Genomic DNA, 26,427 nt, shown 5'->3' on the forward strand with positions numbered 1-26,427 from the left:
CATTTTCGGAGTCTCCCAACAACAGCATCAGCCATGTCTGCTGTCCCTAGCCAATCTCTTGGGAACCCTAGTGTCACTCCACTCCAGGAGAGCAGTCCCCTTGTAGTGGCACAGGGTTGCCATGACTAACTCCCTTTTCTCAGCCATGGTTTTCATCTGTAAAAACAGAATTCCCATCGTTCCTGGCCAGCTCTGAGGAGTATTATGTAAGTGTGAAGTTTCAGAGAAGCAAGGCCATTAGGCAGTGATGCTAGAAACCCCTAACTGTGCTTCCCAGGCCCAGTGTGGGAGGCCAGCTTTTCTCCTCCTGCACAAGTCCCACTGGCACTGAAGAATGGCCTTCCTTGGCCCCTGGCCTAGCCCATCCAGGCTCAGATAGGGCCTGGGGTCAGACTTAATTCATGTGGGCCCATATCTGTGGTTGCAGCCAGAGGACAGGTGCCCTAGGGTCCTGTGCCTGCCCTGTTTGAATTCCCCTCCCAATGGCACGTCCCTGCCAGCAAGGCTACCTGAGGCTCCTTGCCAGACCAGCAATCAGGCCCCACCTGGCATCGCACTGTGAGCCAGTGCTCCTCCCACCAGGAGCCGTGGCTGCCCCAACCAAGGCCCTGGGGTTTTGAGTCATGGGCCCTAATATAAGCAAGGCTTCCATTAGAAGGCTGACCCTGTCCTTGATCCCTGAGTTACAAAGATGATGTGAATGGCTATATGGTGCACACACACACATTTCCCTGGGCTGGGAAGAGGCACCAGGTGGGGCCTTGAATGTGGAGCATCGTGCTCACTAGGCAGGAAAACATTTCATTGGGCGATCTCATAGCGCCATCTAGTGGTGTCTGGGCCTCTGGCAACACATTTGCTTAGGCGCAAAGTGGGCTCCTAAGTGGTGTGGAGCCCCACTGTGCTCTGCTTAACTGGTAGTGGCTCTGCAAAATTAAGTCATCCAAGGTGCCAGGAAGATAATATATTGGATATGGAACCCAACTAAGGTGCAAGTTATTGCGGTAAGCGCTTTATAAGCCTTAAAATTGCTGAAAAGCCACAGACCTTGAGAAGTAACTGTTATTATTCCCGTTGTTCAGATGAGGACATTCAGACTCAAATCAGTTAAGTAGTAGGCCCAAGCTCCCATAGCTAAAAAGTAGGAAGAATAGGATTTAAGGCTGTGATCTTTTACATTCTGTTCCTTATTAAGTGTTTTCAGGACAGTAATAATGCCTATTCACTTCTACAACGAGTTGAATAAAAGTATGCTGTGGAAAGAATGGGCATAACCTGCCTCCTCCCCAGGGGACCATGGTCAGTGTGGTGCGCACCCTCCACCACTCGCTCCCTCCTTCTGCAAATGTACCTAGGTAGTTGGAGGAAAGTCTGTGCCCTCTTACTAAACTGTTCTTACTAAAGTAACATCACACTACCCACATTCCTCTGCAGCCTGCTTTTTGTTGTTGTTGTTCCAGAGGGGCAGTACTTAGGTTTAAACCAAAGGCCTCACACTTGCAAGGCAGGTGCCTCTACCACTTTGAACCACTCTGCCAGCCCTGCAGCCTGCTTTTAAAACCTAGCTAAGGCTGGGTGCTGGTGGCTCACTCATGTAATCCTAGCTACTTGGGAGACTGAGATCAGAAGGATGGCAGTTTGAGGCCAGCCTGGGCAAAGAGTTCACAAGCTCTTACATCCAAAATATCCAGATCAAAATGGACTGGAGATGTGGCTCAAGCAGTAGAGTGCCTGCTTTGCAACCACAAAGCCCTGAATTCAAACCCCAGTCCCACCCAAAAAAAAAAAAAAAGCTAAGGGCTAGGATTTGCCTGGCATTGCTAGGCCCTAAATCGATCAATCAATCAATAGCTAAAATGAGAAGTGTCAGGCTCCCTCTTTCAGGTGCCCAGCACTTCCATGGGGCAGCAGCTGATGTCTGCAGAGCAGGGACACGGTGCTCCCTGGGAGGGGACCTGGCCAGCCCCGTAGGCCTCATGGTCCTTCTGTGCTTCCCTGCAGGCTCTGCCCTATGTGGCCCTTCTGATCGTGATGCTGTTCTTCATCTATGCCGTGATAGGGATGCAGGTAGGAGCACCGTCCCATCCCACGCTCCCCTTCCCTTCAGCTCCCACTTGGTCTCTTCCCAGCCCCCAGCACCACCTTCCTTGCCACCCTGCTCTCTTCTGGCTCTTGTTCCTGACTGCCCCTCAAGGTCATGGCAGCTAGAACTTCCCCCAGTGGAGATCCTGTAGGCAGCAGGTGAATGACCACAGGTGGAAGATATAGCCTAAAGAGCTTCCCTCCCATGACCCAGGCCTGGGTTCTGCAGCAGTAGAGGAAAGCACCCAGGAATTAGGGGGTGGACCTCAGGAGAGACAGCTCCTTCTCAAAGAAGCAGAATGGTGTGTCCAGCCAGTGTCCCCTGCTCTATCCATACCTGACAACCCAGTGCCACTCAGAAGCTGGTGACCGGGAGGGAGGAAAAGGGAGGGGAAGGCCTTACCCCATCAAACATGCAGATGTATTCTGGGGGCCTTCCCTCATGGGTGCCCACTACATCTCCTTTCTCAGACCCAAGTTCCCAGCCTCTTCAGGGCTCTGACAAGCTCCCCAAGGTCAGACTGAGGCAGCACCTCCCAGCCCACTGGCACAGCAGCCAGGAGCTTTTCCTCAGCAGTGCCTTAAGTAAAGTCTCTGCTTGCTCTTTGCAGACAGACCCAAAGGTTCACAGGCAAACCCTTTTGAGCTTAAAAGAACTACCATTCTGACACAGGGCAGCCCTTTAGCTTCAGAAGGCCATGGGTGAAAAAAGAGGAGCCCTCTGACCTGATCTAAGGCATGAAATTAAGCTTGTCCAAGCCCTGGATCACACATTCCACATCACTCAAAAATCCAAGGGCCTCCGTTTGGAAGCAGGTTTGGGCATACGGACTTGAAACAGCAAAGGAAAGAAAGCAGCGAGTGCTGGCTCCGGCCCAAAACAGGGTCCTGGTGGTGGCTCCCACCATGCTCAGCCCCAGATCCTCTGGACTGTGACACTGCTCCCAAGAGCTGTGGGCACATTTCTCTCACACAGGTCCAAGGGGAGAGACGTGGGACCCAAGGCAGTCAGGCAAGAGGTGCCTACTGGGATCACATTGAAAACCTGCTCACCATATAGGCCAGCCAGTCCCAGAATGAATGCACCCCCTAAACAGACCATTGAACAGTGGTTGGATATTAGGAGCCTCTCTTTCCACAGCTCACCCAGTTCTTCCTTTTCTCTGCTAGGTGTTTGGGAAAATCGCCCTGAATGACACCACAGAGATCAACCGGAACAACAACTTTCAGACTTTCCCCCAGGCCGTGCTGCTGCTCTTCAGGTGGGTCTCCGAGGACACAGGTGTGCATACACACACCTGCAGGACACAACCATAGCCTGGGTGTTGAAGAGGAAACTCCAGGGGAGTGGGAAGAGAGATAATGACCAGGAAGCATGTCATTTCATTGTTACTGATATTAACTTCCCGTGAGCAGCACACTGGCCACCACACACACAGGTGCAAGTAACCACCCAAAGCCATTGGGGGATTCAAGTCAGACCCTGAAAGCAGCCTGGCTTGAGACCTGAACAGGCTGAAAGCCAAGTCTCAATGCCTTGGCTCTCTAACCTTGAGCATGACATCTACCTCCTCTGAGTCTGTTTCCTCATAGACTAAATACAGGTGCTGATCACTGCCAGGGCGTATGCCATGTGCTGTATTGGGTGCTTATGTTCACATGTACTTGGTTTCATCCTCACTAAACCGCCTTGAGTCTCCATACTTTTCTGAAGTCCACCACCTCAGAGATGGCTGTGAAGGGAGTGTTTCCCATGCTGCCTGTGAGTGAGTCCATTCTCCTTTGTGAGTCCTGCTTCTCCTTTCTCATCTGCCTCTGATCTCTCACTTCTAGCTTATCAGAGCCTCATATTCAGGCCCCATCTAGTTCAAGACTGGTAGACAAAACTATGCGTCCTGCTCTTGGAGCAGATGAGGTCCAAAGTCTATTTTTGCTCATGTGTTCTATCCACCAGTCACTAGGAGAGGCAGTGGGTCCTGTCCTGAGGGCACAGGGACCATCTGTCAGATATCCCCACCTTCAGCTTGTCCTACAGAACCTTTTCCCCAAGACCAAGTTCATCATTGCTCAAAATACATTTGTCAAAAAGGTGATCTCTGAATGGGGTTGTAGAGCACTTGCCTACCATGCACAAAGACCTAGGTTCAATCACCAGCACCACCAAAAACAGGTCAGATTTCTTAAATATACTTCCTTCAGATTATAAACCATTTGGACACAGGACCACCATAAACTGCTGTTTAACAGCAGCACTTAAGCCTGTGCCACACTTAAACATGGGAATTGGACAGACCTCAAACTGATCACATTGGCTATCTCATGACAGGAGATATTCTTTTAAAAGGATAAATCCGTGACAGGTAGGAATAGGAAAAAACAAAAAACACCGTGAGACAGTGCTATAGGGAAACCAGAAATTCTTAAATGCAAGCAACTAGTACTTAAAGTAGTGATGTTGTCATCTGGGATTCAGTTGACAAAGGAACAAGATCTGAAAGCACACACCTCCAGGCAGGGAGGCACTATGTGGGACATGATAGTGACTCAGAGATAAAGATACTTGGCCCAGGAGAGGCTCCAGCCTGGACCTCTAGCACCAGGGGGGCTTGCATTTGGGGAGCCTTGGCTAGTGCTCACAGCTGGTGGCAACAGCACTTGATATCTTACCCCTGGGCTTTGGAGTCTGAGAGGCAGAGCAGGGCCCCCGGGAATCTACCCTAAAAAAGAGAAGCGTCCTGCCCAACCTCCAGGTAGCACATCTTGTCTTTCTTCCCTATATCCAGAGACGTGACCTGGGTTCCCATTCACAAAGAACAATGAACAAATAATCCCAAAATATTTGGGAAAACCAGCATCAAGAAAGAGAGGCATCACACTCAACTCACAGATAAACAAATGGAGGAAAAGAATGAATACAGCCAAAAGACCTAAAAATAATGTAATTCATATCCTTAGATATGCAATTCATATCTAGAGAAACAGCAGCAGCAGTGACAGCCATTATTAAAAACAGCAAAGTAAAGAGAGAAAAATACCAGGGTTGAAATATTTTTAAAAAGTAGATGGGATGTATAGCAGAATGGACATAGCCAAAGAATGAATTAATCAGCCAGGGAATTCTCATCATATAACCAAAGACAAAGACATACAGAATATGAAATAAAAGTTAAGACATGAAGGGCAGAAACAGAAAAGTCCTACCTGTATAATAGAAACTTGATGCAAAAAGATCAGAAGAATTGAGAGAATTAGACGGAGGAACAATCAAATAAAATTTCAAATAAAGATAAGAGCCTTCAGAATCAGTGACTCACTAAGCACAGAAAAAGCTAATTAAAACTATCCTTAACTATACACATTATGATGACTTCTTAGAATGCCAAAAATAAAGGAACAATCTTAAAGATTTCAAAGTGGAAAAATTCCAAAAATTTGAAGAAGAAAGAACACTTCCAAAGTGCTCTTCTTCAGGCCAGCTTTACCCTGATTTCAAAGCCAGACAAAGATGCTACAAGAAAAGAAAACCACAGTGCAATATTCCCAGTGAACCCAGATGCAAAAATCCTCAACAAAATCCTAGAAAGCTGAATTCAACAGCACATTAAAAGCATTGTTCACATGATCAAGTGGGATTTAAACCTGGAATGCAAGGATGGTTCAACTCATGCAAATCATTAAATTAATTCAGCACATTAACAAATGAAGGACAGAAACCATATGACCATCTTAATAGATGAGAGTTACTGGATAACTCTTTATATAACTAAGGGAAAAGTGTGTATAAACATACATGTCAAATATTTAAAGATCAACAACTATAGAAATGGAATGTGTATATTCCAAACCACTAGAGGAGAAAAAAAATGGACAAAGAAAACCATAGGAACTCATCAAAAAGAAGGAAGGGTGAAAGCAGCAATAAAACAAAATTAGGAAATTAGGACAGAAGGCACAACAAAAATAATAAGAACAAAGATATTAATAATTCCTAAAAATTAAATGAGTTAATTTTCTCCATTAAAAGATCAAGCACAATATATGCATGCAAGGAAATGTTACAGTGAAACTCAGTCATTTATACAAGTAATATGATTGAATAATTACAATTTTTAAAAGATCAATAATCTAATGTTGGCCTTAAGAAGTCTAACTCTAGCCTATTTATAATAGAAATGAAAATAAAGATAGAAAAGCAACATCAGGCCACGCTTACAGTGTAGATGTACCAACAGCAAAATCAAGGGAGGCAGACCAAAAGGGATATTTGGTATTGATAAAAGGTAAAATTCACTAAAAATATATAAATGTCATAAAAATGACATAAACCTAACAATATAGTTTGGAAATGTATCTGGTAGACATTGGTAGTTCTATAAGGAGAAAATAAACACGCACACAGTGGATGACCAAATCCATCCCAGAGAGAGAGACAGACCAAGTAGATCAAAGTAGGAGAAAAGGTAAAGAATATTAAATAATACAATTAACAGACTTAATCTATAGATTTGCCCTCAATAAATGGCAAAAAGACACATTCTCTTTAAGCACCCAGAAACATTCACAAAAATCAGGCGTAATTTGTCACTAAGAAGAATTTTAAAAATTCTAAAATTTCTCTCGCTTTAATATGGCAAAGTTAGAAACTAACCATCATAGCAACAGCCCCTCCAAAATCTATCCACTTAAAATATTTAAGTTACTCTTCTAAATAACTCAAAGTTGAAACTACAACTCTTAGAAGTCAGAGCAAGCTCTGAATCTTACCTGTGCAAAATGACTAATCAATACCAAAGAATTCATTTATTTTGGACATTTTATATTAAATGAACTAATAGATGGGCCAAAGAATGCAAAATAATCCCAAAGTATAAAGAAATGCACTTATAAAATATAAGAACACAAATAAAATATAAAACAAAAAATAGAGATTTCTGCAATAAACCCTAAAGCTGTTTTTTTGAAAAGACAATACATAAATTTTTATCAACTCCAACTAAAACAACATCAGGAAGGCAAAAAGCAGTGTAATTATGGATGTGAAAATGATTTTTAGAGTGATGGAAGAATTTTATGACTCTTTTTGTGCCAGCTCCATGGGGGTCAGCTACTTCAAGGTAAAACTTAAACACCTTTCCAGCCACTGGCAGCCAGAAACTCGCTCAGTGAGCACTGACTTTGCTCCTTTTGGGTCAGGCGTTTAACCACAGAAGCTGGCACTCTGGGTGAAGGTGGGAAGGTTACACACTCTGAATCAGTGGTAGGAATGGTACACGAGGCTTCCCTACAAAGCACATTTGTGTGCACCTGCCGCTGGGTACCGAGGAGCCCTGGAGATAAGCAAGTCCAAATCCATTCCAGGTTGCACTGTGGATATCCACTTAGTTGTTTTGAAGAGAGGACAGAGGACATTCCTGAGCTGACTGATACTGTTATGCCTCATTGCCTGGACTCCAGGAAAGTAGCAGGATCCACACACATTTCACTCTCTGTAAACAAGGGGATGTCCACCAGTGTGTCGTGGGGAAGCCCCTGAACACAGAATGTAAGAGCTGTGGGACAAATGCACACAAGTCAGCATCTTGTCCTCCATGTACCCTGAAACACACTGTCATGTGGCTCTGTAGGAATGACATATTCAGGAAAAGAAGCAAGAGGCCAAAACATACTAGACATGGAGCCAAGAGCAAAAAGCCTGGGACAGATTGCCAAGTGACGAACTGTGCCTCTCAGTCTGAGTCCAACCAATATGAGATTGTCTAAGAGTAAGATCAGATCCCAAAAAAAAAAAAAAAAAGGAGAGAGAAAATGTTATGGACAACTTTATTCTAATTTATTTGAAAATCTAAATGAAGTAGATGCATTTGTCTGGGAAAATCTGAATTACAAAAATTATGTTAAGAAGAAAAATTTTAAAAGCATTAACCTGAAAAATGTATATATGAAGAAACTGCAAATTTAAAACATCAAATAGTCATTTAAAAAATTTCCATAAACATAAAGCTTTTCTGGACTGCCACAGATTCAATATAAAGTCAATATAAACACAGCCATTCACTAAAAGCTTATGGGGAAAAACATCCTTTCATATAAGAGGTATTTTGGTGCCATTGTAACATTGAAAATCCTGCAATAAATGAATAGCACCAACTACAATAAGAATTGAAAAGGCCAAAAATACAGCCTTTAAAAAGGCCCAAGATCTAATATTTCTATTTGTGAGTTCTACCAAACTATAAAAGAATAAATCATTCCTACATTATTTAAATTTTCAAGAATAAACAAAGATGGGAGACCTCCCCCCTCATCCCATAAGATGAACAAAAGTTCACACCAATAAGAAAAAAGCAAGAAGTTTATGCAAATGAAAATGTGTACACACAACCATCATCATTGTGATGACAACAGTTTCATCCAAGTAGAAAATCTGAGCAAATCAACTAAATTCCTTTATAACAATGAGTAGGATAGGTAAGGTGGGAGATTAACAAAGAAAAAGAATCACTATCTTGTACTTGTAATAACTAATCGGTATATACAATGGCAAGATCTTATGCTATCACTTTTTCTAGTAAATATTATATTGCAAGTTTTATCCAATGCAATAAGACAAGAATAAATCATGATTTTTTTTGGAGAGTAAAAAACAAAAAAAAAATCAAAAAATTGATTGCCTGTGTAGAATATATAAGAGAAACTATAGATAAATTGTTGAAACTGAGAGTTCATCAAACCTGAATATAAAATCAATGTCTCTACATTATAACTAACTGATACTTTTATATTAAAATATGATTTTAATTAACATATTAATTGTACAAATTAATGGGGCTCACTGTGACATTCCCTATGTGCATATATCATGGAGTGATCATGTCCACTCTCTTTGTCCCTCCCTTTGTCCCCCTTCTATCCTCCCCACTTTCAGCCCTTAAAGTGTACCTTTTTGTGTGTGTGAGACAGGGTCTCACTGTGTTGCCCAAGTTGGACTCAAACTCCTGCCTCAACCTCCCAAGCAGCTGGAACTACAGATGTGCACTGCCTTATCCAGCAAACTGTAGCATTTTAAATATACAACAAAATTAAGAATATACTAGCCAGGCAACTGTAATCCTAGCTACTCAGGAGGTGGAAGATAATGGTATGAGGCCAGCTCATGAAAAAAGTTTGAGAGACTGCAACTCAACCAATCCAAAAAAACTGAGTCTGGTGGGGCATACCTGTCATCCCAGCTAGATGGGAAGTATAAACAGGAGGACTGCGATCCTGTCAGGCCAGGGCATAAAATCAAACCCTATTCAAAAAAATAAAAAAGGACTAAGAGCGTTACTCAGGTGGTAGAGCACCTGCCTGGCAAACTCAATGCCCTAAATTCAAATCCTAGTACCACAAAAACAAAAAATTAAAAAGATACCTAAAAATAATGTAACAAAAAATGTATATGGGGTATATGTGGAAATACCACAATGAAACTCCTGTGTAATCATCATAAACAAACAAAAATGTCTTCTTTTAAAAAATGAAGGACAGGAAGGTAAGACAAGTTCTGTCCAGGAATTGGTACCAGTGGGATGGAGGAGGGCACAGGAAAGGGTGAAGGAGGGCAAATATGGTGGAAGTACTATTTATTCATGTGTGAAAATGGAACGAGACCTGTTGAAGCTGTTCTAATAAGGGGGGAAGGGAGGAGAAAGGAGAAAGATGGAAGGGGTAATCTAACTAAGTTGTATTATAAGCACTTTTGTAGATGTCACAGTGTACACTATGCAAATAAATAAATAATGTATATGGAGAGATTACAAAATGTTATTGAATATATTACATGTTCAAGGCTGAGAGACTTTATGTCATGATTCCCCAAGTTAACCTATATTTTAATGCAATTTCAGTCAGACTCTCAGCAAGGTTATTATATAACTTGATTCCACGTGTTATGGACTAGCAAGAGAAAATAAATAATCAAGACATATTGAGCAACTCACTCCTCATGAGAGTGAGACACTGTAATGAGGACCACCTGGTACCAGGGCTCACAGGCACATCAGCCTATGGATGAAATGAAAGGCTAGCCAAGACCCACACTCCTGTGGAAACAGAATTTTCCAGAAGAGCTACTTCAGATCAGTAGGTAGAGATGTGTGACTCAATACATAGTACAAGGAAAAATAGTTGTCTATGAAGAAAAACAGAAATGCACACTTCTTCCCCCTCATATCAAAGTAAATTCCAGGTGTGTGAGTTTTTATGACAAACAAAACCTTAAAAACCTTAAGAGAACATACAGAATATTTTGGTGTTCTAGAATAAGAAAGGATTTTTAATGAGATGCAAAAAAACACAAGACAGCAAAAGATTCTGAATTTGCACACATTAAAATTAAAAATGCCCAGGCGTGGTGACTCACACTTTTAATCCCAGCTATTTGAGAGGCAGCGATCAGAAGGACTGCAGTTCAAGGCCAACCTGGGCAAAAAGTTAGTAAGACTCCCATGTCAACAAATAAGCCCTGTATGACGGTCACATCTGTAATCTCAGCTATGCAGGAGGCACAGGTAAGAAGATTGTGTCTGAGGCTGGCTCCCAAGAAAAATGCAAGTCCCTTTCCAAAAAATAACTAAACCAAACAGGCTGAAAATATTGCTCAAGGGGTAGAGCACCTGCCTAGCAGGGGAAAAGCCCCGAGTTAAAACCCCAGTACCACCAAAAAAAAATTTTTTAAACTTAGATTCATCAAAATCTGTTACAAATAAAGCTAAAGACAAGCCATAAACTTGAACAACATGCTTGTAATGCATGTAACAAAGAAATATATAAATAGATAAAGTACCGAACAAATGAACAAGAAGACAAATAGCTCATGAGTCAAACAAGCAAAAATATGAACATGCAATACAACAGAAGATGAAATCAAAATTGTCCACCCACTAATTATTTTAAAGCCAAATTCAAACAGCAATGAAATACTATTTCACATTCATAATGTCATCAGTCTTTAAAATTCATGAGCACCAGGAGTTGAGGGGTCCCTAGTGACATTTCTCCTACACCAATGATAGGGTCTGGATGGGACAAACACTCGAGAATGAGCACTGCCCACTAAACCTGAAGACGTGATGTCCCTCACCTGGCAATCCACTGGAAAGCATGACAGGGCCTGCATTTATTGCAGTATTAATTTTGCTATCTAGAGTTTGAACTCAGGGAACAGCACCTGTGAGGCGAGCACTCTTATCACTTGAGCCACACCTCCAGCTCTTTGCTGTGGTTATTCTGGAGATAGGGTCTCACTTGGTGCAAATAGGTCTGGACCGAAATCCTCCTACTTTACACTTCCTGTTATTCCTGGGAGGACAGACATGTACCACCATGCCCAGCTTTTTTCCATTGAGATGGGGTCTCACTAACTTTTTGCCCAGGCTGGTCTGGAACCACAGTCTTCCCAATTTCAGCTTCCAGCATAGCTTGGTATGCTTGGCATGCCCCACCACACCCAGCTATTGGTTGAGATGGGGTCTTGAGAACTTTTTTGCCTGGTCTGGTCTCAAACCACAATTTTCCTGATCTCACCTTCTGAGTAGCTGATATCACAGACATGAGTCATCAGTACCCGGCTCCAAAATTTTTGAAAAACCTTCATGTCCCTTGAGAGCGGATTTTTTTTTTCTGGAACTAGGATTTGAACTCAGGGTTTCATGCTTGCAAAGCAGGCACTGTACCACTTGAGCCACACCTCCAGTTCATTTTGCTCTGGTTATTTTGGAGATGGGGTTCTCTGGAACTACTTGCCCAGGCTAGCCTCAAACCACATCCCTCCTGATCTCAGCCTGTCACATGTCTAGGATTACAGGTGTGAGCCACTGGTACCCAGTGGAGAGTGGATTTTTTAATAGTCTGTTCCTAAGGTGTACTCCTATGTAGCAGCCAAAAGGAATGAACCAGAGCTAAAATATACCCAAATGGCTAAGTCTAAAACCTTCACACGAATCACAGAAAGAGCAAGTTTGCAGATAGGCAAAAGTTGCTACTGCGTGCATAAAGTTTTAGAACATACAAAACAATGCTGTGTATTTTCCTATTTAGTGAACATCTCAGAGCATTCTGGAAATGACAAATGCCAAGTTTGATTTAGTAATTCCCTCTGGGCAAGGATGCCGGGGGGGGGCCTCTATCACACATGTGAGACTGGCTACCTGGGTGTTAGGGTCTCTTGCCTCTCTCCTCCAGGTGTGCCACAGGTGAGGCCTGGCAGGACATCATGCTGGCTTGCATGCCAGGCAAGAAGTGTGCCCCAGAGTCCGAGCAGAACAACAGCACGGAAGGAGAGACTCCCTGTGGCAGCAGCTTTGCCGTCTTCTACTTCATCAGTTTCTACATGCTCTGTGCCTTCCTGGTAAGCCAAGGATGGGAGGGCTTGCCAGCCACAGGCAATGAGTGCACAGTGTCCAGGAAGCCCAAGCCCTTGACTACAGCTCAGGGTGAGGGCAGACCCAGCAGAGGTGTCCAGCCACACAGAAAAGGGCAGGAAGACCTGAGCCACAGTGAGCTCTGTCAGCATCCCTCTTGTCCACTGTTGGCTCTTGTCATGGTGACATTGTCCCAGAAGACAACAGAAATGTATGGAGACTTGGTGGGAGTGTACACATTTTGGCACCATGCTCAGGAGTGAGGGAAAGGTGACCAGATAAAGCCACTCTCCATCCCTGGCAGCTTGGTCCAAGGAAAGCTGTCCAGCCCACATGTGGGTTTCATCCCACATGAGCTCAGGGGCAGGCAGTGTCAAGTTCATGTCCAAGAGACCCAAATTCCAGGGTCCGGTGTCTTAAATGCTGTCACATTGCTGGTATTTACAAATGTTGGCTTCTGCCATGCCTGGGCCCAGGTGTAAGAAAGTCCTCAGAGGGCGCCTTACTAGACTAACTGCTCTCCACAGATCATCAACCTCTTCGTAGCTGTCATCATGGACAACTTCGACTACCTAACAAGGGACTGGTCAATCCTTGGCCCCCACCACCTGGATGAATTTAAAAGAATCTGGGCAGAGTACGACCCTGAAGCCAAGTAAGTTCCCAGAGGAAGACCCTGACTCCCCAAGCTCGGAGAGGGGATGGAGCGATGCATCCAAGATGAATCACCCTGGGTGGACTTGGAAACACTGAGCTGTACCAGGCCCCAGCGTAAAAAGTCAAGGGCCAGCCAGAGGCCAGTTCCTTTGACTAAGTCAAAAACATATCAGTTGAATGGAAGGATAGAGACCCTAGTGTCAAGAATAACTAGTGAGTGCTCACATTGTAATATTTAGGGCCAGGAAGACCTCAACTCCCTCATGCCCTCAGGTCTACGGACACCCTCTTTTATTCATAACCTTTGACTGGCACTCCCTAAATGTCAGCTGGTTAGTTGGTCAAAGCAAATACATATTGACAATTTAATTGCACTAGTAAAATCTCTTCTGCCTTGAGCGTAGCATGAACAAAACTGTTCTGTTACGATTTTAACATGTGTGCATTGGTTTGGGAGTCTGACCCTGCAGCCCTGCACTGGGCTTGGCCACAGGCCTCTAGGGGGCATGCCCTCTGTAGGTGGTCCCACCTGCCAGTACCTGAGTCCTGGGCTGCTGGTAGAGACTGTGACCCTCTGACTGCTCTGCCCTCCCCTCCTCCTCCTCTAGGGGTCGTATCAAGCACCTCGATGTGGTGACGCTTCTTAGGAGGATTCAGCCCCCCCTGGGTTTTGGAAAGCTGTGTCCTCACCGCGTGGCCTGCAAAGTAAGAGATGACCTGGGTTCATGGAAGGAAAAGAGAAAATATGGGAGGCAAGATCCTATCTGTCCTGTGACCTTGGTCAGGCTACTGATCCTTTATGGGAAAAAAGAGCGTTTTATGTACCTAAAGACTTGAGCTTGAGGCTGAGAGCGTGGCTCAAGTGGTAGAGCACCTGCCTTAGCAAGCTTGAGGCCCTGAGTTCAATCCCCAGTACCGCAGAAAAGAAAAGGAAACGAGCTGGAACCAGATTATATTTTAAAGGTCTTCCCAGATCTAAGTTCTCAGACCCTGTAAAGGAATAGCAGGATTAAAGTTCCATATCCCATGAGCCCTGTGCAAGTCTGAGTAAAGGACTTGCCCAGCCTATCAGGCTGCACCACCCTAGTATCCCAAGAGACCTCTTGCCTAGGGTGATGGGGGAGTTCTGTTCCTGGAGCCTGGGGCCAATAGAGAGGTTATGCATTGGCTTCAGGGATTGGAGAAGCCCTAAAATCCTATGCAGACTTTACCTAGGAAAGGTTCTGTTACCTTGTCAGACTCCTAAGTGAGTCTGTGACCCAGAATAGGTTAAGACAAACACACTAGATTCTGCTAAACACAACTGCTTAACCCTGAGAGTGAGCACCCCCAAACCTGGGAGCCTGGGATCCTACTCTTGCCTCACTGTACCTCTGGTCATGTAGCCCAGCAGTGGCTGAGGACTGTCCTTTCTACTCCCAACCCTCCTCACCACTCTTCTCCCTGTTGGAACAATGCTGAGCCAAGAAAGATCCGGTGAAGGGGAGTGAGACGTGAGAGCTATAGAGAAAGAAACACAAAGGACAAAAAGATCTGGCTCTGCAGATCAGATTCACTCATGGAAAATGGAGAATTGAGAGAAAGCAGAACTTCTTATGCTCTGTTTTTCTCATTTGCACCTCCACTTTATTCCAAAAAAGATTTTAGATTTCCATGAGTCCAGAAAATATAAGGAGACTGGAGGTGTGTCTCAAGCAGTAGAGCTCTTACTTTGCAAGCAAGACACCCCGAGTTCAAACCCCAGTCCCACAAAGAAAATATAAGGGAAAAAAAGTGCTTTCAGCTTTCTGTCACTATGATGAAATACCTGAAGTAATCTGCTTATAAGGAGGAAAGGTTTATTTTGGCTCATGTTTTTAAAGCTTTCAGTACATGGTTATCTGGCTCTGTTGCTTTGGGCCTGTGGCAGCAAGTACACCAGGGCAGTATGTGGTAGAGGAGGCTTGTTCACCTGATGGTGGCCAGAAAGCAAAGAGAATGACAGGAAAGGGCCCAGGTCCTCATACCTCTTCAAGGGTACATCCCCAGTAATCTAACTTCCTTCCTCTAGGCCCCACCTCCTAAAGCCTCCACCACCTCCCAATAGCTGATAACCAAGTCTTTAGCACAAGGGTCTTTGGGGGACATTCAACATCCAAACTATAGCAAGCAGAAGTCAAATGTGACACAAAAGCACAGGGGAAACAAGGGTCGAGAATGCCACCTGGAGGGGACTGAATGTACCCATCATGCTCCTCCAGATGGACCTGGGTAGGCTGAGAGCTGGGCTTTAAGCTTTCCAGGTCAGTGTCCATGAGATGTTCAAAAAGATTCAGTCACCTGGGAAAAGAACATCCCATCTTGGCACTAAGATCAACAGGAGGGCCCCCTGTGATCTAAGAAATAACATCACTGACTTCATCCAAAGACGGGCATCATGATGAGTGCCACACTGCTTTTCCCCATGAGGGCTCCCTACTGACCACAGTGCACGGAGCACGTTTTGGAGGGTGGGGAGGGAAAGAAGGGAGGAGGGCAGTGCCATCCTGTGCAGTGTCACAAGCTTCTGATCAGCTTGAGGCAGAGGTAAATGTGTCAATACACAGGAGGACACACTGTGTCTCCCACACGGAGCTGCTACTTGTAGTTCTCTTCTCTGGATGGGGACGGATACTGTTTGGCAGGTGGTGCCCAGCAAATGACTGATGTGCACCTGTTCTTTAATGCCAGCAGAGGGCGCATCAACTAGAAGCTGGGAGCTGGGTGGGCTTAACATCCTTCTGTAGAAGCAGGTTCTGAGGAGGACAGAGTCCACCCTTCCTCACAGCACCTTCCAACCTTCCTGCCCCATCTACCCTAATCACAGGCTTTCCTCCTCTCCCCCCACCCTTCCAGCGCCTGGTCTCCATGAATATGCCTCTAAACAGTGATGGGACTGTCATGTTCAATGCCACCCTGTTTGCCCTGGTCAGGACTGCTCTGAGGATCAAAACAGAAGGTAAGGCCCTCCGTGGACCACTGGTAGGGCCACTCAGAAAGTCCAGCAGTCCCACCAGAGAGGAGCTCACAGCCTGCAAAGTGCCCCCAGGACCTTCCCACCCCACCCCCACCCGGCATCAGAGCACCCGACACTGATAGCAAGAGGCCCCACCTGCTCTCCTTGCATCTTAAATGAATGTCCTAGCTCTTTTATGTTGACCTTTTCCTTTCCATCAAACCTGAGAAATTTGCCTGGTGACATCTTGCAGGTGTGGGATATAGTTCAAAATACAGAAGGGGATGGTTGTTGCCTAGCAGAACCGAGCCCCATCTCAGCTACAGGCAGGGCTCCCAAATGCTCAGCTTTCTTGAAGTTAAAAAGACCTGTGTTGAAAAGGGGACATAGTGACAAGCAGTAACTGTCAGAGGTCAGTCATCACATACAGCCGTGCAGGCTGCACCTGGCAAAGGTGCTCAGCCGCCAACAGGTAAGGGTTAAGAACTCACCTGATCTGCACTACTCAAACAAGGCACCTTCTAGCTTGCACAAAGGCTCTCCGTGTGTTAGGGGCAACCCTGGCTAAGATCATCTGCTTTCCCATCCCAAATGGAAAAGGCTGTGTGACCTAAGAAAATGCCGCTGCTCTCCAAAAGCTCCTAGCCTGTTACTCTTAGAGAGTGGTCAAATGACCACTGGCCACTGTGGCACACACCTGTAATCCCAGCACTTGGGAGACTGGGGCAGGAGAATTGTGAGTTTGACACCTGCCTGGGCTACATAGCTAGACTCTGTTGAAAAAAGAAGGGAGGGAGGGAGGAAACCACTTTCACTGTGAAGGTAATGGATGGGCCCATGTCCTACTCCTTCATTTTTTTAAAGTGGATATTGGTAGTCCAAGGGGATTCATGCCCAGAATTTCAGACATGTATGTATCGGGCTTTAATCAGATCAACCCCCCATCACTTACTCCTCCTCTATCACCTTGCTCCCCTGCCATTCAACAGCTCACAGTGCATGACGCATAGATAGATGGGATGTTTCCATGTTTTTCATTTCCTGACGTTTACTTTCCCTCTCCTGCCTCCCACAGTGCCATAACCCCCAGACCCACTAATATGATCTTGTTCTCTCTCACTATAGACAGACAGATAGATAGTCAGATGTGCTCATGTATGTTTCCACATATACAATAACATATAGATCTAAATTCCACATATGAGGGAAAACATGTGACCTTTGACTTTTTGAGCCTAGCTTACTTCGCTTAACATGAAGTTCTCCATTTTCATCCATTCACCTGCAAACAACATAATTTTATTCTTTATGGCTGAATAATACTCCACTGTGTACATATACCACATTTTCTTAATTCGTTCGTCAGTAGTAGGGCATCTGGGCTGCTTCCAAAGCTTGGCTATTGTAATAGTGCTGCAATAAGCATGGGTGTGCAAGTGGCTCTATCATATCCTGGAGTACATTCTTTCAGATAGATGCCTAGGAGTGGTATCGCTGGATCCTGTGGTAGTTCTGTTTTTAGTTTTTTGAGGGATTTCCATATTGCTTTCTGTAGCGGTTGCACTAATTTACATTTCCACCAACAGTGTAGAAGTATTCCTTTTTCCCTCACATCCTCACCAGCATTTGTTGTCTTTTGTGTTATTGATGACAGACATTCTGACTGGGGTGAGGTAGAATCTCAGTGTCATTTTGATTTACATTTCCTTTATGGTCAAGGATGTCAAGTATTTCTTTATATGTTTATTGGCCATTTGTACCTCTGCTTTTGAGAATTTTCTGTTCAGTTCATTTCCCATTTATTTAATGGGTTGTTGATTCTTTGAGAGGTTTTTTTTTTTTTTTTTGAGCTCCCTGGCACACCCCCACTTTTGGCCACAAGTCTCAGCCATCCTATAAGGCCAGTGTGCCAGAGGCCGTGTGGGATGGGCATCAAATGAAGCCAGTTTTCCCAGTGAAGGAAGTAAATCCAGAGAAAATCCTAAACCACAGAAGCCCATGTCTTCTGATGTCTGCTGCCTGTCTGCCACCACTGTTAGGCTTTACCACCTCCTTCCCATGGGAGACTCAGGGGCAGAGCTCCCATTGGCACACATGTGCCCCTGTAAAACTGATGAATCAGGAAGGCTGATCGTGGCTCTCAGCCTGCATCTCCCTTCCCTTAGGGAACTTAGAACAAGCCAACGAGGAGCTGAGGGCCATCATCAAGAAGATCTGGAAGCGGACCAGCATGAAACTGCTGGACCAGGTGGTGCCCCCTGCAGGTGGTAAGTGCTCCCTGCAGTCCCGCCCCCTTTGCCACTTCATGCGTCACATGGTTTCCTCACCTTCTGCAGCTGTGGCACATTCCATGTGGATGCAGCTTGAGACTTGTGATTTTGAGACACTAGGCTTGCTGGAGCCTGCTTTCTCCAGATCCTTCTGTGAGCCCAAAGGCCCTAGTAGGTAGAAGAGCCTAAAGTGCAGTGCCCTGCGCAAACTCTGCTACAGACTGAGGTTGGAAATCTGCTGCCACCCCACATTTGCGTGTGGAGATGGGCAAACACTTTGGCGGAATTTCCAAGGAACTCCGACACATGTAACTTCCAAAGTATTGATACAGTGCTTTAACTCCAACATACAATGCATCAAAAGACATGTTTCAATACATAAATACTCAGGCTCAACTATGCAGGAAGTTGTAATGACTGATGAAATGTTCACATGCACCCCCTCAGAACAAATAAGTTTGTGTGTAAAGAGGTAAGACTATGTTGTATATGTTTGACACTTCGTCGTCACTTTGAAAGGCTAAGTAAGGCCAGGTGAGGTGACTCACACCTATAATCCTAGCTACTTAGGAGACAGAGATCAGGAGGATCACAGTTCAAAGCCAGCCAGGGCAAATAGTTCTCAAGGCCCTATCTCGAAAATACCCATCACAAAAAAAAGGCTGGTGGAGTGGCTCAAGTTGGAGGCCCTGAGTTCAAGCCCCAGTACCGCAAAAAAAGAAAAAAGAACAAAAGGCTAAGTAAGTAGATTATATAACTATGTATCACTTATTGTAGCTGTCAGTCTGATGGCTAAAAAACATCCCCAGCATTTCTGAACATCCCTGAGAGGTGACCCTCTATTAAGAACCACTTCTCAAAGGGAAAGCAAAACTGGGGCTGAGTCACCTAACTAGGCCACATGCCACCTGATGTGTCACATAGTTAATGCTTATGGCATTTCTATGATGTTCACTCAAGAAACTTAAGGTGGTAGAAGCTGACTCAAGGTTGCGTAGTGAATCCAGTGTGTCAGCCCAGGTCTAGGGATGCCTGGAACTCAAGCATGTTCCTGACTTCCCTGGTTGAGAGTCAATGGGATTTTCCCTCCCACATGGAAATGAGGCTCTACCAGATGGGAGGCTCATCACTGCTGTGCAGTTGGTTATTCTCAAGGGACAGGCAGGAAAGCCATCACAAGTCTTAGGACTTAACCAAACCAGCTGTCCACCTCCCAGAGAACAGGAGGCAGGCCAAGGGGCCATGCACTGTGCATGAAACCTTCTCCTTGGATACTTGGGGCTTCCCTACGGTCTAGCTCATTCCCAAGACAGATGCTGGTTATGCTGTGTGTGATCATGGGTTCCCAGCCCAGCCAGCATGGACGCATGGTGCAATAACCTAGTCTGTCTGGTTTGAAGGGAATTCCCAAACATCAACAGAAGGAAGGTGTTTCAGACACTGGCTCCTCCCTCCCGTTGTGCAACAGAACCACATTTGCACTTGGGGGACTGGCTATGTGACGTTTAGACTCGAGTAAGAATTAGCAATGTCGTTTCAGGAGGGGGAAAAAGCAAGGTGGAGAATAATTTCAATCACAGCCTAGCCTTCCTGTGGTGGGGGGAAGGGAAAGCAGCCAGATGTGGTGGCATCTGTAGTCTCAGCTACTCAGGAGGCTGAGATGGAAGAACCATTTGTGCTAGGAACGCAAAGCCAGCCTAGGCTACATAGTGAGAGCCCATCTCAAAAGAGAAGTGGGGGGAAGGGATAATAATAATTTATTTGCATAAAGAATATTTGGAAAAATACTCAAAAAAGTAAAAAAAGAAAGAAAAAGGTTTGCTACAAGGAAGAGGTAAGTAGGAAAAGAGGATGTGATGGGAGAATTTTATCCGACACCTTTGTATATATTTTTCTCTGTTTTTAGCCAAAAAGATTAAAGCTAAAAAGTTAAAGAAATTTGGGCTGGTGGAGTGACTCAAGTGTTAGAACACCTGCCCAGCAAGCATGAGGCTCTGAGTTCAAACCCAGTACCACCAAAAAAAAAAAAAAAGTTAAAAAACTTTTAGGTGAGAAAAGTTGATGAAGTTCACCAGAGTCATCCTGCTCCCTTCACTCTCCTCTCTCACTCTCTCCTCTCAGACGACGAGGTCACAGTTGGCAAGTTTTACGCTACTTTCCTGATCCAAGAATACTTCCGGAAATTCAAGAAACGCAAAGAGCAGGGGCTTGTGGGCAAGCCCTCCCAGAGGAATGCCCTGTCCCTGCAGGTGAGGGACTGGAGGGAGGGGACCACACACCAAAGGAGATCCCAGTCACTTTCCACTGACCCTAACCGGCTCTGAGCCTCTCACCATGTGTGGAGGCCAGGCCCCTTCAGAAGGAAATGTCCTAAAAGCGCCAAGCCTTTCCCAAGGTGGATGTGAGGAGCGGGTGGCATACCCCTTTTCCTCCTGCCATTCTTTCCCACGCACTGCCCTTCACAGGCCTGCCAGCTTTCCCAGCGCCTGCGAGCTCCCATGCTATCTGTCCAAGCTCCCATGACAGTCCCTGATCCCCAGTGGTCCCTAATGTGCCTTCCTTCCTCCTGGATCAATGAATGGATCCTTCCACCCTAGAGTGACAAAAGTGGTCCCAGGGCAGTCCATCCCCTGGTGCAGAGATCCAGTTGCCTGGCAGAGAAACAGAGGGCCGCCAGGTGCTGCTGACTGGCTGCAAGCTTGGTGGGAAGGACCTGGGTCCTCATGTGTCCCTCTGGCTGCAGGCTGGCTTGCGCACGCTGCATGACATTGGGCCTGAAATCCGAAGAGCAATCTCTGGAGATCTGACGGCTGAGGAGGAGCTGGACAAGGCAATGAAGGAGGCGGTGTCTGCTGCCTCTGAAGATGACATCTTCAGGGTAGGTGCCATGACTAGCACTCTTCTTCACCAAGTTCAACCATGGGGTAGGCTGGTGTTCTGCCAAGAAAGCCCAGGGGAGAGCCCTGACCTGTGGGATGGGTTCCAAGATCTTTCTGCTCAGCGCTCCTATCCCTCCACCCTTCCCAAGCCTAACTCCATGTCACATCTGTCCTCAGACATGGCAGCTCAGTGTCACTGGCTCTCAGAGCAGTGGGGAGGAGTCTGTTCCTAAGAGGGAAATTTCCTGAGAGACTTCTTCCTTCTTAGAGCTTGTAGGCTAGGGGGACATGGCTCAAGTGGTAGAGCACTTACCTACAAGCAAGACGCCCTGTGTTCAAACCCAAGTACTACCAAAAAAAAAGAAGAAGAAGTTGTAGGCTATGTCTAATCTGTAGGCCTATTTGGTTTGCCAATATTTGAACATCTGGTACAGCCAAATAAAAATCTTGACTACTGGCTTTTCTTGAAAAACCTCAGATGACTTGGCCATATTAGGTGTGAGCTCCCACATGGCAGTGCAGACTGGATAACTGGTGCTTACCCTGTTGAGATGGGGCATGTGACATCCAGGTCATAGTTTTCCCCTTCAGGCCCCCTTCTTTCCTGGAGACTGAGGTTAACCATCAGGAGCAATGGGAAAATTACACACCACTATGCCATAACACCAGCATACTTCCATGCACTGCCTTCACTTGCTGTGTTACCTACCTTGGTCCAAAGGTGTCTGGCTAAAATCCCTACCACAGCAAGGGAGAATCCACCAACCCTGCTGGCAGCCACCCTTAGCCCCCTGTTCAGCTCCCTGACTGTGGAACACTTTAGGAGCTAAGACCAGCCCATGTCATGATGCCCTTTCATCCTCATCCTCATCCCTGTCATGTGAGATCTCCATCACTGAATGCCCTCAGAGTCACAGTGCCATGGAAACACCAACCCACAAGACCCTGGAGACCAAGACTCACTCACCAAAACCCAGGGTCCTTCTGATGTCAAGATTAGACCAACCTTGCAGACCACTACTTGCCTACTTGCCTAGGACAAGAAGGTGGGGAGTGTCTGCTCATCAGCATCCTGTCACTTAAGGAAAACCATGGGACCTCAAGTCTCTGAGTCCTTCCCTCTGCCATGTGCCCAGTGTGGCTGTGCCTCTCTGGAGGGCAGACAAGCTTCCCATGGCCTGCACTCCTCCAACCCACCATCTGATGCTCCCCTCAAAGGACAGGCCACTGCAGGGTCTTCTCCTCCACCCACCCTCCCTTCTTGCCTACAGAGGGCTGGTGGCCTGTTCGGCAACCACGTGAGCTACTACCAAAGTGACAGCCGAAGCACCTTCCCCCAGACTTTCACCACCCAGCGCCCTCTGCACATCAACAAGACTGGTAACAACCAAGGCGACACTGAGTCTCCATCCCACGAGAAACTGGTGGACTCCACTTTCACCCCCAGCAGCTACTCATCCACTGGCTCCAATGCCAACATCAACAATGCCAACAACACTGCCCTGGGCCGCTTCCCCCGCCCCGCTGGCTACCCCACCACAGTCAGCACCGTGGAGGGCCATGGGCCTCCCTTGTCTCCTGCCATACGGGTACAGGAGGCCGCATGGAAGATCAACTCCAAGAGGTAAGCAGAAGGGTGAGCACAGGGGCCAGAACATGGGGCCTCACATGTCCCAGCCAGAGGACACTAGGGCAGGGAGACTTTGGCCCCCAGACCCACCCCTCCAAACAAGGCTGCTGCCAGACCTCACAAGAGAGGTTGGTGCCAGGTTGGTGCCCAAGTCCTGCCTGTGGTCAAAATTGGCAGGCACACTCAGGATAAGCCAGCATTGCCCATTGGCCAGCTTGCCTGTGACAGCACCCCCTTCTTTCTCATCCTTCCTGAGTAGACACACACTGGTCTGTGACCCTCTGAAAGTGTGTATGGGGCCACAACACAAAGACCATCCCTTTTCCCTTTCTCCTTCTCTACCCAATTGAGATGAAAAAGACATAACCACCCTTTGTAGTCCCTTTGCCACCTCCTGAGCAGGAGGCATGTTGACCGCAGGTGGCCCTTCTCTATTCTCACCAGCCAGCATGGTTCCTGGGGTCTTGAGTGTGTCTCTACCTCCTGACTCACTCTTTCCTCCCCACCTGTCCCCATGTTATAGGATACACTGCTATGAAATGCTGGGATGCTCAGAGCTGTGTCTGTGCTCTGGACCCCAGGCAGTGCAGCCTGGGCCTGTACAGGTCTCCTCCCTGTCCACATCAGCAGCTACCGGGCTCCCCACATCCAGGGTAGACAGAACACTCTTCTGCATCTTGCCACATCCTTTTTGCTCTTCCAAAAAGGACCATGACTCCCCAGCAGGCTAACCAGATCCCCAGGGTGCCAGATTCCTGCCCTCCAGCTCAGAGTCCAATCAAGAAGCGAGGGCTTCTTCGTAAACCACTGGCAACTGTCCTAAAGCTGCTTCCATCCAGGAAGCCAGAAAATCTGCCCTCTGGTTTTCGTGGCCTGTCATGGCACCCAATTTCAGGTGGCCACATGCAAGCCCCCAAGGCCTGGGCCTTTAATAGTGTCTGATGGGACTGCCAATGGGACTCATCCCATTGTGTCAAAGAATGTTCTACATCCCCTCCACCTCCATCGGTAGCCTCCCTCGTCTCATCCTTCCCTCTGACTGGGGAGCCCTACCCCCACCCTGCCTGAACTACTCACAAAAGTTAAGTCCATCAACCCAGCACTCGGCTCCAAGAGGAGAAGCTGGGATCCTTTGGATGCCCACAGGGTCTGAAGATAGAGTGGGCCCCAGCATGCAGGACCTCTAGGAAGAGAGCTGGAGGACAGGAAAAGAAAAGGCACTTCACCTAGAGCTAGAAACATGGCCAAATGAGCAGGAGACCCTGTCCTGGAGGGGAAGGTGTTCTAGTCCAAGGCACATCCGGGCATAGGAGGGCCTGGAGCTCAGGAGGGGACCAGGCTTACTCCCTCTGTTCAGGAGAACAGACTCCTCTAAGTGAGGTTTCTTCTCTATGTCTTTACTCCAGCGAGTGAGTATTGAATCAAAGACATGTCAAAATACAATGAAAGGAACTTCTCAGCTGTCAAACAATACAGGCGCACCCTCCCCTGGATCCCATAGGCCAGGACCCCTCTTTCAAAGCCAGTCCTTCCCCGTTTAGAGCACCATCTCAGCTGTTCCCTTATTTGCTACTCACAACTTGCCTCTGAGTCAGGCAGGACATGTTATTCCAATACAACAGAAAGGGAAATTGAGGCATGGGTTGGGCTAAGCGTCCTGAGTCAGGACTCAGACCTGCTTGGGTCCTAACACAGAGATGCTTCTCTCATGTAGAGCCCTAATGCTATCATCTTAACGCACCTGTGGCTGTGTAGCAGGATGAGGCCCTGCGATTGTGTCTGTGTGCATGCATGTGTATGCCTGTTTGGCACCTTAGCTGCTGAGGAAGGACAGCAAAAGGGTTGCCAGTTCCTATACTGCTCTTTTCTTGAACGCTGCAGGTGCCACTCCCGGGACAGCCAGTTAGCCATGGTATGTCAGGAGGAGGCGTCTCAGGATGAGACCTATGACGTGAGGATGAATGAAGACACCGAGTATTGCAGTGAGCCCAGCCTGCTGTCCACAGACATGTGAGCTCATTTCACCTTCCCAGGCCACCTGGGTAGAGGGAAGGGTCTGGGGTGCTGCAATCCCTCCTCTGAGCAGGACATGGGAGCAGAGGAGATGGCATATCAGTCTCCGGCCATCCCATTACAGGGGTGGGAAGGCATCGCACACACAACCCCATTGTAGCTTGGTCTTTTCTCACTATGGAAGGCTTCCAGGAAAACCTCTAAGCCTCATTTCCTAAACTTTGGGTCTGAAACTACATTTCCTAGTGAGACTCAGCACACACTTACATATAAGGATGCCTAACAAATGTTTCCTGAGATGCCTTGGAATGATGCTGTCCAGAATAGGGCACTGCTAGCAAACCTGGAGGTGACAGGTTTCCCCGCCTGGAATGTTTGGAGCAGAGTTTTTTTAAACTACAACTGTAGATCCTTAGAAATAAGGTTGTAACATCCAGCAATCGGTTATGATCAGCACTTTTAAAAGAGTAGGGTGAGGGCCGTGTGCCACCCAGCCACTTGGGAGGCAGAGATCAGGAAGATCACAGTTTGAGGCCACTGTAGGCAAAGAGTTAGTGAGACCCCATCTCAACCAATAAAGCTGAACAAGGTAGCTTCTGCCTGTTGTCCCAGCTACATGGGAAGAACAAATAGGAAGATCAAGGTCCAGGATAGCTAAGCAAAACTGTGAGACCCTATCTGAAAAATAACTAAAGCAAAAAGCACTGAGGGAGTGGCTCAAGTGGTAGAGCACCTGCCTAGCAAGCATAAGGCTCTGAATTCAAACCCCAGTGCCACTGGAGAAAAAAAAAAGTATAATAATTAAATGAATAACTAGAAGACAGGAGCTGGAAGGCTCCAAATACAGAGCAACAATATGGCGATGAAAGCAAAAATCACCCTGATTTGACCTGTACAGCGTATACATTGAATTATAACTAAATATATACATCAATTACATGTCAATCAAAAACTTTTAACTACTTGAGGAAGTAGATGTGAACCTCTCTAATTTTACCATTACCCTTGTGTGTGTGTATAAATCATCACACAGCACCCCACATTATTAAGCTAATAATAAACATAAATGCATAAAATAAAAGAACAGCACAGCACAGACAATAAAAAATACCAGCACATATCAAATGTCACAGGAGGTAAGTATTGTTTTATGAAATGTTTGCTTACCTACCTAGATACACTGGTTTCTCCCGAGGCTCCTTGTAAAATGTTTTTGGCTGTGGGTTGCATTCAAAACAGTTGCAGATACCCTATTTCAGAAGCTTTACTGACAGCTCTTAGTGGACGGGCCTCCTTGAAGGCTTTTGAAGAAAAGCAAGGTATGGCTGAAGGGGTGGGAGGCAGAGTGGGACCGCAGCCCCCCAGGGCCACTGCCAGTTCAGGGTGCAACTTCCAGGACTCCAGGGCTTCTGCCAGGGATCTGGGTTGAAGAGTCACAGGGGTGTCTCCTTTTCCCTGGTGCGAAAGTACTGAGCAAACATGGAAGTTGGGGTAAGACCGGTCACTTGACAATCAGCTAACC

At 46.3% G+C, this 26,427-nt stretch overlaps 1 protein-coding gene across 29 annotated transcripts in view; it reads left to right on the top strand.

Moving 5' to 3' along the window:
• The window catches only part of Cacna1c (calcium voltage-gated channel subunit alpha1 C), a 644,607-nt gene that overhangs the window by 611,094 nt on the left and 7,086 nt on the right, over positions 1-26,427 (top strand). For all 29 annotated transcript variants that reach the window (XM_074076408.1, XM_074076392.1, XM_074076410.1 and 26 more), the window contains 11 exons: positions 2,002-2,067; positions 3,253-3,344; positions 12,304-12,469; positions 13,010-13,137; positions 13,748-13,844; positions 16,014-16,116; positions 18,279-18,380; positions 20,505-20,632; positions 21,127-21,261; positions 22,534-22,886; positions 24,774-24,902. In XM_074076408.1, the coding sequence (XP_073932509.1) occupies positions 2,002-2,067; positions 3,253-3,344; positions 12,304-12,469; positions 13,010-13,137; positions 13,748-13,844; positions 16,014-16,116; positions 18,279-18,380; positions 20,505-20,632; positions 21,127-21,261; positions 22,534-22,886; positions 24,774-24,902 (1,499 nt within the window). The remainder of the gene's footprint in view (positions 1-2,001; positions 2,068-3,252; positions 3,345-12,303; positions 12,470-13,009; positions 13,138-13,747; positions 13,845-16,013; positions 16,117-18,278; positions 18,381-20,504; positions 20,633-21,126; positions 21,262-22,533; positions 22,887-24,773; positions 24,903-26,427) is intronic.

The sequence above is a fragment of the Castor canadensis genome, chromosome 6 (assembly GCF_047511655.1).
Source record: "Castor canadensis chromosome 6, mCasCan1.hap1v2, whole genome shotgun sequence".
In the NCBI taxonomy this organism is placed as follows: domain Eukaryota; kingdom Metazoa; phylum Chordata; class Mammalia; order Rodentia; family Castoridae; genus Castor; species Castor canadensis.